This window comes from Corvus brachyrhynchos, unplaced genomic scaffold, assembly GCF_000691975.1.
Source record: "Corvus brachyrhynchos isolate BGI_N302 unplaced genomic scaffold, ASM69197v1 scaffold30, whole genome shotgun sequence".
NCBI lineage: Eukaryota > Metazoa > Chordata > Aves > Passeriformes > Corvidae > Corvus > Corvus brachyrhynchos.
The window spans coordinates 377,585-391,964 of record NW_008235742.1 but is presented as its reverse complement, the minus strand read 5'-3'; the positions used below and the strand labels follow the sequence as shown (position 1 = coordinate 391,964).

Sequence of the window (14,380 nt, the reverse complement as noted above, 5' to 3'; positions counted from 1 at the left end):
GGACTGATGCAGGAAGCACACGCTGTGGAAGGGTGACTTCTTTTAAACACCGTTTCAAACAGACACAAAGACATTTCTAAGCAAACCAAACCAATCCCTGCCGAGGCCGCCCGGAGCTCTGGGATGCTCTGGGAAGAGGCGGAGGGAGAGTTTTTAACGCTGGCTGGGAGATCAACGTTCATTAACAATGGTCATTAACGCTTTCGCCCCGGCCCCGCGCACCCAACTCGGCGGCAACAGCTGTCCTAACACCTGGGCACCCGTGTGGGGAATTCCTGCTCCCGGATCAAAGGCTAATGCCGAGCAGGAGGCAGATGTGGAGCCACACGCCAGCCCACACCCCCCCCGGTGCCACAGGGACGCGGTGCCGCCCGGCTCCAGCTCCGCAGGCGGCTCACGGAGCGTGGCCGGGATGTGCTGGGTTAGACAAACACAAACCCAGCCGCACAGGTGCCAGCTCCTGACTGCCCCACAGCACCCCGAGGTGCCCCCAGCCACCACCCCCAGCCTTGCCAACAGAGTCCAAAACAATCTCGCCCCCCGAATATTTTCACGAGCGTACAGACTGTCCTGAGCACCAGAAAAGCCTTCTGCTTCCTCCCCCCTGCCCCTTCACCCCTGATTCCCTCCCGAATCAGGATTTGCTTCCCTCCTGGAAGAACAAAGCTCCATCACGCCCGGCCCCCCCTGCTGTGTCCCAGCCTGTGAGGCCCAGCTGGGAGGTGGGAGAGGGAGCAGAGCACGGACCCTCCCCTAAGGCAGTGCCACGGCTATAGGTGACACCACAGGTGACACCACGACCCCTGCTCCACTCCCAAAACCAGCCCTGCCTCCTCTGGAGCAACACACCTGAGCTGCCTCCTCTCCCTCACCCACAGGGGAAGGAATTACTGGCGATGGCAGAGCCCACGGACACCTTGTTGGAATCAGATCCTCAAATCATTGGCAAAACTGGTTATTAAAAAGGTCAAACTTTATTGTGAAAACCAGTAGTCTTCCAGGACCACCCCTCCACCCGTATCCGTCAGTCCACTTTGAAAACTAGATTGTATTGAAATCCAGAAAAATAAAACAACAACGAAAAAAAAAAAAAAACCAACAATCTTCAGGTAAATTTGTAAAGCCAAGCTGATCTGGGGGACAGCAAATCATTCCAAAGAATTATCAACAGAGAACAACGGCATCAAATTCCATCTGCTCTACAGTAACCTAGTTATCTTCCAGGACTAGGGCAACAACAACGAAAAAAAAAAAAAAAAGAGGAGAAAAAAAAAAGAAAAAAAAAAGCACGATCACAACTGGCTCGTGGTGGGCGGGTGTTGAAGGCACGAGAACACAGCACGTTCAGCTACATTGCAGGAGGTGGGATCGGGCCAAAACAGGCTCCCCGGAGAGTCTGAGACATACTCAGGAGGCGCTTCTACAATTTGGTGAGGTCGTCACAGGCTGTTGCTAATAAATTCAAAAAATCAACAGAAACAACAAAAAAAAAAAAGACATGGAGACATTTACACTCACCTTTGGAAAGGAAATCCGAGAGCTCACTGACACAAGCAGGGTTTTTTTTTAACTCTCTCTATAAGAAGCAGCAGTTTGGTTCAGCTTCAGGAGCTGCTGAGCTTCAAGGCTCAAAAACCAGCGCCGGGTAGAACCAGGCACTCGTGGATGCCCAGGTTTTACCTACACAGCTGCCACTATCCCTCCCTTCAGCACTCACCGCTATTATTTCAGCTCTTGAAAATCATCTCTGCAGGTTTATTTATTTTTAGATTTATTTTTGTTTGTTTCAAGAGGGCAAGGAGGGGATGGTGAAAAAGAGCTGGGAAAAAAAATGCAGAGATACAGCAGCATCCTGTGTAAAAAAACCTCCCGGGACGAGCAAACTGATTGCTGGGGGGTTTGGGGAAGAACCGACCCTCCGATCATTTTTGGGCAAACCCCAAAACCTCTGGCCCACTCACAGTGGAGCACTCATGGATTTTAGGGTAAGTATTTGCCTGTTTTGGCTGTTTGCAGCTGTTCCAACCTCCTGAGCAGTCCAGCACTTACCGCAGGGAGGGGTTCGGGGTCTTTCCTCCTGAGGTCCGACCACATCCTACCCCCTTCCCTCCTCCCATCCACTCCCCCGCTGCCTCTCTCCCACAAACACTCCCAAGGTCTCATTCCTGGCTGCAGCTCAGCCAGCAGCACTCTCTGGGATCCTCTCACTGCTCACATCAGGTGTGTTTATTTACCTGTGCTCTCCTCGGGATGCCTCGTCGGGGTTTTCCTGGGCCCCCGCTGCTCGCTGCTCTTCTCCCCGTTGCTCTCCTCCAGGGTTATCCCAGGCTCCTGGCTCTTCATGAGCTGACTCAGCAGAACGGCCAGCATGTTCTGCATGTCTCCCTGAGCGCTGGCTGCGTCCGGAGTCTCCTGCTCCTCCGGCACCTCCGCAGGCGGCTCCTCTATGGCTTCCTCTGCCGCTGCTGCCGGGGGCTCGTGGTGCTGCGCCGTGGCCTCGGTCAGGGCCGTGATGGACTGGTTGAGAGCCTCCAGCTGCTGCTGCATCTCGGGGTTGGAGTGGACGTTGAGCAGCTGGGCCATCTGCGGCACGCTCAGGTCGGTCTGGCTCTGCAGCAGGTTCAGGAGCACGGCCAGCTCGCTCTGGTTCAGCTGCTGGGTGATGTCGCCCAGGCCTGCGAACACACGGGGAGCACCACCGGGGAGGTGAGGTTTGGCATCCTGGCACTGCAGGTGGCAAAGAACAGCCCTTCCCCATGTCCCACAGCCATGATCCACATCCCACAGCAATAAATACCCCTTCTCCACATCCCATAGCCACAGATCCACACCTGACAGCAAGGGGCATCCCTTCCCCATGCCCCACAGCCATGATCCACACCCCACAGCCAGGAACACCCCTTCTGCATGTCCCACAGAACTGAACACCCCTGTCCCATGGCCCACAGCAAGAAACATCCCTTCTCCACGTCCCCACAGCAAGGAACACCCCTTTTCCATGTCCCACAGCACTGAACATCCTGTCTTCACACCCCGTAGCACTGAATGCCCCTTTTCCACATCCCATAGCCAAAATTGCACATCCCACAGCACTGAAGACCCCTTGTTGATGTCCCACAGCACTTGAACCCCCCCTTGTCCATGTCCCTGGGCTGGGGGAAGGCAGGGATGCTCTGCGAGGAGGATTTCGGGATGCGGTGCCGGCATTCCCAGCCCCCGCTCTGGCAGCACGGCAGCAGCACCCCGTGGTACTGCACACACACTGCACCCACACAGCTGCTGCTGCTGCTGCTGCACTGCCCCCAAACCTCCCCAAAACCACGGCACACGAGGCTGCTGCTCAGAATCACCTCAGCCAAGCCAAACTGCCCCATTCCCGGGATTGGGAAGTGGGGGCATTCCCAAGGATACCAGGCTATGGCGGGGGGTGGTGAAGGGGCACAACGGCAACTAAAGCCCCGAGCCCACAGCAGGGCAATCATAGCTCGGCCCCTCCCGAGGTCCCCACAGATCCAGATCATCCCCTCCTGCACTGGGAAGGTTTCCCAGGATGGAGCTGAGCTGCTCTTTGGGATGGAGGAAAGGCGTATTCCCTGACGCAGCACAAGGAATTAGGTCAGGCAGAAGGCAATTCCTTGCTGGGAGCTGGCCTGGGATCACAGGACTCTGTCCTGACCTGCAAGGATCCAGGTTATCCTAAAATACATCCTGGGAGTGGCATCACCTCCCTTCACAGCCCAAGTGACAAGTGACAAGGGTGTCCCTTCACACTGACAGTGATGCTGGAACTTTTTGGGAATAAGGGTGCAAGGGTTTGGTTTCAGCAGCTTAAAATGGAGCTTCTCTTGCTGGTAGGCAACGGAGAATGGGACATTCTTTTCCCAGCTGTTTGTTAATCCAAGCACCACCTTTTGTCCATCTGCCATGTTTCACTGAACACATGGATTGTGCATTCCCTGGAGCAAGAACTGTCTTCCTCGTTACTTGTCAGCACAGCATCGGACACAAAGGAAGCCTTAGCCCATATCTGGGTTTTTGTAAGGCTTCTACAGAAGCAGGGCAGCTTTGTGTAAATCCACATTCCTCCCCTCCGACTATTTTCTAGACACAGGGGGGTTGGTCACTGCTTGGAACAGTGCACAAGGCCAGGTCCTGCCATTCTGGATGACCTTTTCTGCAACAAAGTGCAAGAATGTACACTTTTGCCCACCAGCCTGATACTTCCCACACCTAATCTTCATATAATTTATCAACGAGATCAAACTTCAGCTCATTTGCACATCCTGGACGTGGCTCCACCTTCCAGCCTATGATTCCTATGATTTGTTCCTCCACTGGCTGAAGTGACTCAATGACTCCTTTCATCATCGAGCCTCTTTTAGAACTAATAACACAGCTCAGAACAAATTCACAGGCAGCTCATCAGTGACTTCTGAAGACCAGACAGAACCTTCTGCGTCTTCACAGCAGAGAGAGGAGGAGAGAAAAAAAAAAAAGAAGAAAAGGAATGAGGACAGGAAGAGCCTGGAATGCCCTTTCTGCAGAATTAGAGGTGAAAGAACCAGACTGGCTTAAAAGCAGACACAAACCTCCCACACCCAGGGAGGGAACACACCGGGAGCCTTTTCCAGACCCAGGTGGGCACTGACCTACTGCATCTGCAGCGCCAGGCTCTGCTTTGAGCTGGGCAGGCTGGGGGGGCACAGGACTGCTGTTGTTTTTCACAGTGTCTGTGCTTGTAACAGAGGTAGTTTCTTTCCGAGAAACTTTTGATACCGGAGGCTCCTCCACGGCCATCCCGCTCTGCCGCTGCCGCCGGCGCTTCTTGCTCCACAGCTCGTGGCAATCCTGCCAGTGGGGGAGGCTGCAAGAGAGCAACGAGTGAAAAACATGGCAGGGAAACCAAGGGAATCCTCAAAACCCACAGGGAGCTCTCAGCACAGATGGTGTTGCACGTAGAAGCTGTGGCTGCCCCATCCCTGGAAGTGTCCTAGGCCAGGTTGGACGGGGTTTGGAGTAATCTGGGACAGTGGGAGGTGTCCCTGTCCATGGCATGGGTGGCACTGGATGAGCTTTAAGGTCCCTTCCCACCCAAACCATGCCATGATGCAACTTTATAGATCCATGTAATGCTGCTGCTCTTTTACAGACGGAGAAGTGGACTCAGGAAGGGATATTGGGAAGAAATTCCTCCCCTGTGAGGGTGAGGAGGCCCTGGCACAGGCTGCCCAGAGAAGCTGTGGCTGTCCCTGGATCCCTGGCAGTGGCGAGGTTGGAGCAATCGGGGATAGTGGAAGGTGCCCCTGCCTCTGTCAGGAGTGGGACTGGATGAGCTTTAACATTCCTTCCAACCAAACCATCCTGGGGTTCCATGATCCCTGCCTGCAGCCAGACGATCACAGGAAGGGGCAAAACCTAGAGCCAGGAAAGGCAGCATAAAAATCATTCACTTTGCACTGGGATCTCATCCCTGAGCTCACTGGGATCTCACTGCAGGCCACACAAAACCAGTGACAGCACCAAGTTCTGGGAGTCTGGGAGCTTTAGGAAAGGCCCTGCCTTGAAGAATTCTGAAGGAAACAGGGATGTCAAAAGCTGTGGCTCCACTTGCACACAAACCAGTCTGAGTTTTATCATCTGCTAGATTGGAGTGGGAGAAAACTGAGTGATACTGCTTGGCCCTTGCAGTCAATTAACACACGGCCCTAACGAGGCCTGAGCAGTTCTCCATGGCAGTCAGGGATATGCTACACCTACTCTTGCACTTCTTCTACTGGAGCTTTAGAGCATCTCACAAACATTAAACTGGGCTTTATAAACCCAGCCTGCTATCAGGCAGAAAACCAACAGCACAGGAAAAGCCATTTGCTCAACCACATGACCAAATAGAAGGGCAGAGTCAAGAGAAGAACCCAGAAATCCTGGTTTTGACTGAAAAAAACACCTTATCTCCTTCCCAAAGCTCACAGTGGGGGATGGCAGCTGGGACTTACTCTGGAGGTGCCATTTTGCTGAGGTCAACGTCCTTCAGGAAGTCACTGTGCAGGGCCTGCTCTGCTGTGCAGCGCTTGCCGGGGTCCAGCGTCAGCATGTGGTCCAGCAGGTCTAGGGCAGACGAGGGAATGCTGTGGGGAGAGTGGGAAACATGGATGAGTTCACGGAAAACATGTGGAGAAGCTCAGTGTCAGAGAAGAACTTCAGGCTTAAGAGGAATCCACACAGCCAGAGGTCACTGCTCATGATGCAGCAGCTCAAAGGCATCAGCAGGGCAGGCATCAGCTGTGGGGAGTGGCTGCAGCTGTGCCTGGGAGGTTTAGGCTGAATTTTGGGAAAGTTTTTTTTCTCCAGAGGGGGCTGGGGCACTGAACAGGCTCCCCAGGGAATGGGCACAGCCCTGAGGCTGCCAGAACTCCAGGAGCGTTGGGACACCGCTCACAAGAGACAGGGTGGGATTTTGGGGTGTCTGTGCAGGACCAGGAGTTGGACTGGCTGATCCCTGTGGGTCCCTTCCAGCTGAGGACATTCCATAATATTCCACTCTATATTTTGCCATTTATGAGAAGCACCTCTGCCACAACTCCCACAAGATTATCCCAAACCAGACCCTTCTCCAGAGAACATCCCCCTGAAGTCAGGCAGCGCCCGGCACCCTGAGGATGCCACACTTCCAGGAGAGCTCCCAGTGCAGTCCCCAGCCCCAGGGAACCTCTCTGAAGGTGGATGAGGTGTTTAGAGAGGGGACAGGGAGCCCATCCCAGCCCATCTCGACTCACAAGGAGAACTCCTCGCGCAGGCGCCGCCGGTATTGCTTCTTGGGCTTCATAGTGTTGAAGTAGGGCAGCTTGATGACATCTGGCCACACGGCTGGGCAGGGGCTCCCACAGAGCCGGCTGGGGAGCAGGGAAGCACAGTCAGCCAGGTGGAATCCAGCCAGGAGGAGCAGAGCCACCAAGCCCAGGGAAAACACCTTCCTAAGCAACCCGCTGCAGGAATAACCCAGGTCTGGGCATGGCTCAGATGAGGTGTTAAAAAAGGAGGTATCAGGAAGAGGGAAATGCTGAGCTTGATTGATAAGCTGAACCTTATAAAGAATCCAACACAATGGAATTTTATTCTTCTTACTACAAATTTAAAAATGTTAATGTTTCTTACTTTAAAACTTTCCAAACTCACTAAATTTTATTATTTTTACAATAAGGGCGGTGAGGCCCCGGCACAGAGAAGCTGTGGACTTGACATCCCTGGAAGTGTCCTAGGCCAGGTTGGACAGGGCTTGGAGCAACCTGGGATAAGGGAAGGTGTCCCTGCCCATGGCTTTAAGGTCCCTTCCATCCCAAACCATTCCAGGATTAAAACTTTCAGTGTGAGAAGTAATTCAGGTTCGTGAGTTTTGGACTCAGCAAACAACAAGGTTTACTGAGGGTACATAAATCAGCAACCACACACCTGACACAGGTGTGGACACCTGACCATTCCCATTTGCATTCCCAGCCCTATTTTGCAGGCAGGTTAGAGAACAAGGGCTCTTCTAACTCGCTGCCTGTGTGCACGAGCACCTCCTGCAGCACCTCCCCTCACGGACATGCGTGTGCAAAGCTTTACCTGATTAATTCAAGCTGAGCCAGTTCCAGATTGGCTTGAAAAATAGGCTTCTTTGTAAACAGTTCCCCGAGGATACAGCTGGAAGGAGGAAAAGCAAGAGGTCACGACAGCAAACCCTGGGGATGAGCGTCTGAACACGGCAGCGTTTGTGCTCGGGAGCAGCTTTGCCTGAGGAGAGTGATTTGCATCAGGGCTTGTAGTGACAAACTGACCTGTGTGTACTGGAGTCCCCAGCCCTGGGCTCCTGGGAATCACCTCCCTGCAAGTGCCTGGTTGATGCAGGAAGCCCCTGACACGTTAACTCTTTGCAGGGAGGGGAGGATGTGTCAATGTGACAAAGAGCCAGAGCTCTCATTTCCTCCAGGTTGAGCTTTTGTTTGGATTTTCAACTTCCCTCTGCTGGCCCAAGCCATGCCTAGCTGCCCGTGGCTGTCACGGCCAGCAGAGGAGCTGGATTTGTGCACACAGAGCTCTTGTACTGAAAGAGGGAAGAGAGGAAGCACCTCTGACTCCTGCAGTCCTCAAAATCTCTCCTTAACCCACCAGGAATCAGTGCCAGGAGTAGCTGGAGGGATGCAGGCACCTGTCTGGAATGGGAATAACCCCATGCATGTGGAACAGGAACTGAGCAGCAACTGGGCCTCCTCACAGTCAGTAATTATGATTAATTACTGGTTTTACCAACCTCTGTTTGTGTTATAAATCCGGCTGAAGTTCAGCTGGGAATATCCCAGTGGGAAGTGCATGCTCTAGGGAATCCAGCCTCAGTTCTGACAGCTGAATCCTCCAGTCTCTGCTTCTGAATCACTCAGAAAAATGTTCCACCTTTGTGGCTGAACTGCCCAGACTCCTGTTCCCCAGGCTTCCTATACTACTGAAACTTCCTGAAACCTGAAATCTCTACTTAAAAATGTTTTAGCTGAAAAAAAATAACAAATCAGTGGCAAACAGCAACTTAAAGATTTTAGAGAAAAATTCTCTAAAAAACACATTGAAGGAGTGAACAGCACAGGGCAAATGTGTTACCCCTCCAGGGCTGTGTCACCCCTCTTGATCTCAAGGGTACATCAATATCAGGTTGGTTTGCACTTTAAATAGTGAAAATTTTATTTTTTACCCTTTCTCATTTCAAAACCAAGGAAAACCTCATTCTAGGAGTTTTTACTAATTGGTTTGAATGAGGTGACACACCCCTATCCCTCACAGAAGTATTCCTGTCTCATCCTAACACTTTGCGTGGCTGGGACAGATCCAGCTGTGAGAATTGGCACAAACTGGGGAACAGCTCCCAGGGGAATGCTCAGGAGCTGGTTCCAGAGCCAGGGAAGGCACAGCAGGACTTACCCACAGCTCCACACGTCGATGGCAGGGGTGTAACGCTCCTCCCCGAGCAGCAGTTCTGGGGGTCGGTACCACAACGTGATGACTTTGTTGGTGTAGGGACGGCTGCAAAGCAAAAAAAAAAACCACCAATAAAACCAATAAAAACTCATCCCAAGAGCCACAAAACCCTGGAAAACTGCTCTTTTTTACTTCCCAGCTGCAGTTACACCTGTCAGTGGCAGCAGGGGGGTTTCAAGCGTCTGCACTTCCAGAGCTACCAGAGGAGTTAAAAACAGCTGAGGAGGTACCGTGGATTTTCCAGGAATCAGGACTTGTAGACTGAAAATCCCTGACCCTCAGCAGGCTGCCATCACTGAATAGTGACTGACCTCAGAGCAAAACCTGCTCCAGGGCAGGTCAAAGGCAAGTAGAGAAGAAGTTTTGGCTCCTCATGAGCTGCTTTTCTAAGGAAAAGTTATTAATACCAGCCAGGAGTGTGTTTGTCCAACAGCTGGAGCTGGATGATACCACTGGGAATCATTTGTGAGGACTTCCAAGTGAGGGATTATGTGGATACTAAGAAGAAAGAAGCTCATCCCACCCAGGTAAGCCCCTTCCCCTCCTCACCTCTCCTCTGAGCTGTAGAGTCGTGCGAGCCCAAAATCTGCAAGTTTGATCTGCCCACTGAAAGACAAAAAAAACCCCCAGCCCTTGGTTTAAATCCCAGAATTATAGAATGTACTGAGCTGTAAGGATCCCATCAGAACCCAACTCCTACTTAAACCCCAGTTAAAGGGTGAGGAAACCCCCGTGCAGCAGAAAAGCCTCACAAAGCCACCTGTGCAGGAATTACTGCTCGATATGCCAGGCTCAATTCTCCACTTGTGACAGAATGCTTCAAAGAAATCCAAAGGAAAAAAAGAAAAAAAAAAAGCACCAATAATAATTCAGTGTCACCTGCATCACAAACCCTTCTCAACAGGCCAATGTTCCACAGAATTTTTTTAGGTGGATATCCAGACATTTAATTGTAAATATGGACAAGATTCTTCTCACAGCTCCTGCCCCTGAGCAGACTCAAGGTGAGGACAGCACTGGGTGCTCTCAGCTGAACCCAGGGAGAGCACGAGGAAAAGAGAAGTGGATCCACTGCCAGGTTACCTGTTGTTCAGTAAGATGTTGGAGCACTTGATGTCTCGATGCAGGAAATTCTTTTTGTGACAGTAATCCAGCCCCTCCATTAACTGTTTCATGAAAGACTTGATATGGTCCTCTGAGAAATGTACCAAGCCAGATTCTAGCAGCCCCATTAGGTCATGGTCCATGTACTCAAACACAAGGTAAAAGGCACCTGGGATAATAAACAGAGAAACAGTTGGAAACAAAAGGAGAGACACAAAAAAAAGGAGGAATGAAAGGAGATTCAGTTGTTCAAAGTCTCTTTTGTGCATTATTCTGCTGGAGTTGGTTTTTTTTTTTGACACAGTCCTGTGCTGTTTCAGGCTTACTGGGCATCCTTTTCTCTCAAGGGGTAAAAAAGCCCCAAAACAACAAAGTAGCCCCACCAGGCTGATATCTGAAATTAAATATGCACTCAAAATAAATTCCTTTGAAGTTCTGGCCATGTTTACCTACATGCTTTGGTTATTTTCTTTCAAGAGAATTTGTTGAAGAGATCACTGCCATGCATGGTTTGAACTTGCGTTTGGGTTGCTCCCTTCTCTCTCCTGGAAGGGAAGGTTCCAAACAAGAGCCAGTGGGATGCTAAAACTGTCTTGTTCCACAGTGACTGAGGACAAAAGGCTTTTCACATTATTAGTAAGTTTGTTGCCACTCATCAGTGTTAGAAGTGACCCTGTAAAGGCTTTTTTTTTTTTAAAGACTGCTTTTCCCGTTTGGAATGCAATCATCCTTTGATCAACTCAAACTGGAATCTGTCCTTTGAGGTGAGGCCAGATCCAGATCTAACCCTGTAGGAGGAACACAAAGAAGCAGATCTACCCCAGAGCTGAGTTTTAAACTAAACCAAGGGGTTGCATCACATCTGTGGTGAATGGAAACCAGCCCTGCAGCCAACTCTACCTTTGTCCTTCTTGAAATCCAGTGCATCTTGTTTGTCCGTGACGATCTCCTTCATGTTGACGACACTGCGGTGGATGAGCTGCCGCAGGATTTTGATCTCCCGGATGGCCGTGATGGGGAATCCTTCCTTCTCATTGTCCAGGCGCACCTTCTTCAGAGCCACCAGCTCACCTGCCAGGCCACAGCGGGGTCACAGCCTGCTCACCTCGCTGCCCTGCACTCCCAGGGAAGTTGGGAGCAGCCCCAAGCACAGAAAACGCCAACCAAGGGACAGCACAGGCAGCTTTAGTTTCCTCCCTGCTCGTTTTAGTTCAATTGCTCTGCTTGGAGTGCTCACACGACACCTGTGCTTTCCCTAACCTGCTCCAGCAGAAAGGGGGAACAGAAGCTGACCCTGGAATTTCCCAAGCTCTGCTGCAATAAAGCCTGACAATTTAAAAAGCAGGGGTTCAGCTGGTACCTCTGAGCGGGTGTCAAACCACACCCCAGGGCACAGGATCTCACCAGCAGAGCAGGAACCAGGGCACTAAACTTAGGATTCCACAGCTCCTGCTCTTCTGCCCCTTTTGGAAAACACCTGATGGAAGTGCTTATCCCAGGGCTGGTGTCACTTCTCATTCTGCAGTTATTTGTCACTGTGGAGCTGCAGTGGCAGGGAGCTGAGCACAGCCACAAAGCCTTGAAGTGGAATTTACCTGGAGCCATCCTCACCTGTGTCCTTGTCCTTGGCTTTGTACACCTGCCCGTACGTCCCTTCTCCGATTATCCCGATGATGTCGAACTTGTCCACACAACGCTTGCCCCAGTCGCTTTCCGTCTGTCTCCTCTCCCCATACCGAGGACAACAGATTCTGCAGGAGGGAAGAGCTCTGTGAGACACCTGAGGGCTCCAGCCCAGTGGCATCCCACAAAAAAAACTACCTGCACCAACGTGTTCGTCCCTAAAAGCCAAAAGCGAAGCTCAGGCACGTTGGCTTTGCACTCCAAGAATTGGAATGTTCAGTTGAATGTGTTTTGCTGTGTAATCCCAATACAGGCACTGCTGAACAGGAATATTATCCTGGGTAGCATTATCGTATTACAGCAGGACAAAAATGAATGTCTGGGATGTTTTGCAGGATGCTGGACATTTGGTTTTCATTTAAGACACTCTGTACAAAACATCAGGGGATTTTGCTTCTTCAACAGCTGCCTAAATTTGTTATCAGGGCCAGTTCTCTATGCCTTGAACACAGAACCCCAGAATGGTTTGGGTTGGAAGGGACATGAAATACAATCCAATCCCACCCCCTGCATGGGCAGGGAGACCTTCCACTATCCCAGGTTGCTCCAAGCCCCATCCAACCTGGCCTCGGACACTTCCAAGGGGGATCCAGGGGCAGCCACAGCTTCCCAGGACACCCTGTGCCAGTGCAGTTCCATGGGCAACACTTCAGTCATGAAGTGCATGAAGCAAACATGGACATCTCCCATCTGAACAACCAACTTCAGAAAGCAACAAGAGCTTTATACAGAGCTGCTCATCCAGAGGTTTCTTTGGAATGTGGGCATGGCTAAACCAAAGAGAAAAGAGCTTTGGGGGTAGATGTGGCTGGAGATTGAACATGACACACTCCAGCAACTTTTACCATTAATTCTCACCTAAATGGGGCAAGCTGCCTTTAGCTGAGGGTCCAAAAGTGAAACAACCCACAGGAAACAGTCATTATACTGAATAATACAGAAATAGGAACTTGTTTTCTCTCCCGTCTCACTTCCCTCAATAAAGAGCTCTCAAACGACTTCGGGGACTTAAGAGACTCAAACATTAAAAAAAAAAAAAAGAAGTCAGCCTTACTTTGGTCTCTTTTTGAAGGGTTGCTGAGGTGGTGTGGCTGCCTTTGGTTCCGGGGAGTCGGGAGGAGATGGGTCCCCCCCAGGGAGCTCTGGGGGGAGCGGGAGGTCCGTGAGTAAGTGTCGTGGTCTCTGCTCTCTATCTTTCTTCACAGGTTTTGGAGGAAGAATCTCTTTTGGACTAAACTCCGAAAAGTTAATACAACACAAAAGTCAGACTCAACAGCCAGGTAAACAAACAAAAAAAGCTACTGTAGGACAAGACCTCTGGTTGACAATGTGAGGTTTAAGTGTTAAAATTAGCACATTGAAATATAAAATAAAACAGCCTTAAATGTACAATGTTAATACACCATGAGAGAAAAGTGTCAGAGTGGAACACATTGAATGAACACACAGGTCTGCACTAGAATTCGCTCAATTTGCACCAATCAGTATCAGTAATTCAGAGTTTCCTGTGAGGCAGCTCAGGGGATCAGCCAGCACCCACTTTCTGACCTTTACTTCCTCTATTTACTCCATTTATCACCATGAAATTAAATGTCCGACTTGGTGAGGACCACTATAAATACAGAGCAAGAGTTAAACCTTTCTCCACAAGTAACTTTTAACCTCTTAGCAAGGGCTGAAATGTAGCTTTAACTCCTGAATGCTGCTGAGGAACCAAAAGTTGATTTTTTAAATCCAATTACCAAGGGCATCAGGAGTTTGGTTTAGCCTGGCAGGAGTTGCATGAGCAGAACCTACTTTCTCTTTCATGTATTCAGCGAGGAGAATTCCTAGGTTTGGGTAGTCACGAATTCTCCGTGCTAATCTCTGCTTCACCAGGAAAAGAAAAAAATTAAGAAATCCAAACAGGCCTTCCCAGGTCTGTTTTTAGGGCAGGGAGCAGGTTTGGTGTTTGTACCATCAGGTCTAACACTTCAGAATAAATGAAGTGATGGAAGTAGGTCGTTTTCCCAATTATTTTATCAGACACTGCCTAATGTGCACGACAATCTCTTGTGAAATCTACTTAAGGAAGGAGGAAGACAAGAAACACCAGACATGGGAGAGGTGGATGGGCTGAAACTCTCCCCCTCATGGACAGCAAAATCCTTAGGAGCAGAATAATCATGTTCAAACATCTACAGAGAATCATGGAATTGTTAAGGCTGGAAAAGATGGAGTCCAACCATTCACCACTAAACCACAAAACCTTTTTCCAGAGACCCCTCAAAAACAACTCCTTCACAAGACCATGGTGGGAAGGGTGAAGGTGTGGCTGGAGAGTGAACCTGCAGTGCCCAGCCTCTCTCCCTTTTACCAAAAAATCCCCATTTTCTCGCCTTTTATCTGTTCAGTTCTCTATTTGCATATCAGCACTTGGTTCCTGTAAGTTCAGCTCCCCCAGGACACCCGGGCAGGTCACCAGGGAGAGGAAGCCAAACAGAGCCTTCAGAGCTGCCCAAGCAGAGAAAAGACCAAGAGTGAACACCACAACAAAGGCTCCTTGGAGCTCCTTTCCCCTCTCTCCCCTGAACCAGCACGAATGGCACAC

General features: G+C 50.5%; 2 protein-coding genes across 2 annotated transcripts in view; both read right to left on the bottom strand.

Moving 5' to 3' along the window:
- Nucleotides 1-195, bottom strand: part of LOC108449225 (cyclin-dependent kinase 12-like) — a 3,518-nt gene extending 3,323 nt beyond the window's left edge. The window contains exon 1 of the mRNA XM_017744862.1: nucleotides 177-195. Within this exon, the coding sequence (XP_017600351.1) occupies nucleotides 177-195 (19 nt within the window). The remainder of the gene's footprint in view (nucleotides 1-176) is intronic.
- A 757-nt stretch (nucleotides 196-952) lies between these two features.
- CDK12 (cyclin dependent kinase 12) overlaps nucleotides 953-14,380 on the bottom strand; it is a 23,308-nt gene continuing 9,880 nt past the window's right edge. Inside the window, exons 3-14 of the mRNA XM_008635171.2 lie at nucleotides 12,845-13,021; nucleotides 11,719-11,858; nucleotides 11,008-11,178; nucleotides 10,087-10,276; nucleotides 9,553-9,609; nucleotides 8,947-9,048; nucleotides 7,603-7,680; nucleotides 6,774-6,890; nucleotides 5,994-6,125; nucleotides 4,650-4,864; nucleotides 2,235-2,675; nucleotides 953-1,452 (exon numbers count right to left, since the gene is read on the bottom strand). Coding sequence (XP_008633393.1) covers nucleotides 1,421-1,452; nucleotides 2,235-2,675; nucleotides 4,650-4,864; nucleotides 5,994-6,125; nucleotides 6,774-6,890; nucleotides 7,603-7,680; nucleotides 8,947-9,048; nucleotides 9,553-9,609; nucleotides 10,087-10,276; nucleotides 11,008-11,178; nucleotides 11,719-11,858; nucleotides 12,845-13,021 — 1,852 coding nt within the window. The 3' untranslated portion in view covers nucleotides 953-1,420. The remainder of the gene's footprint in view (nucleotides 1,453-2,234; nucleotides 2,676-4,649; nucleotides 4,865-5,993; nucleotides 6,126-6,773; nucleotides 6,891-7,602; nucleotides 7,681-8,946; nucleotides 9,049-9,552; nucleotides 9,610-10,086; nucleotides 10,277-11,007; nucleotides 11,179-11,718; nucleotides 11,859-12,844; nucleotides 13,022-14,380) is intronic.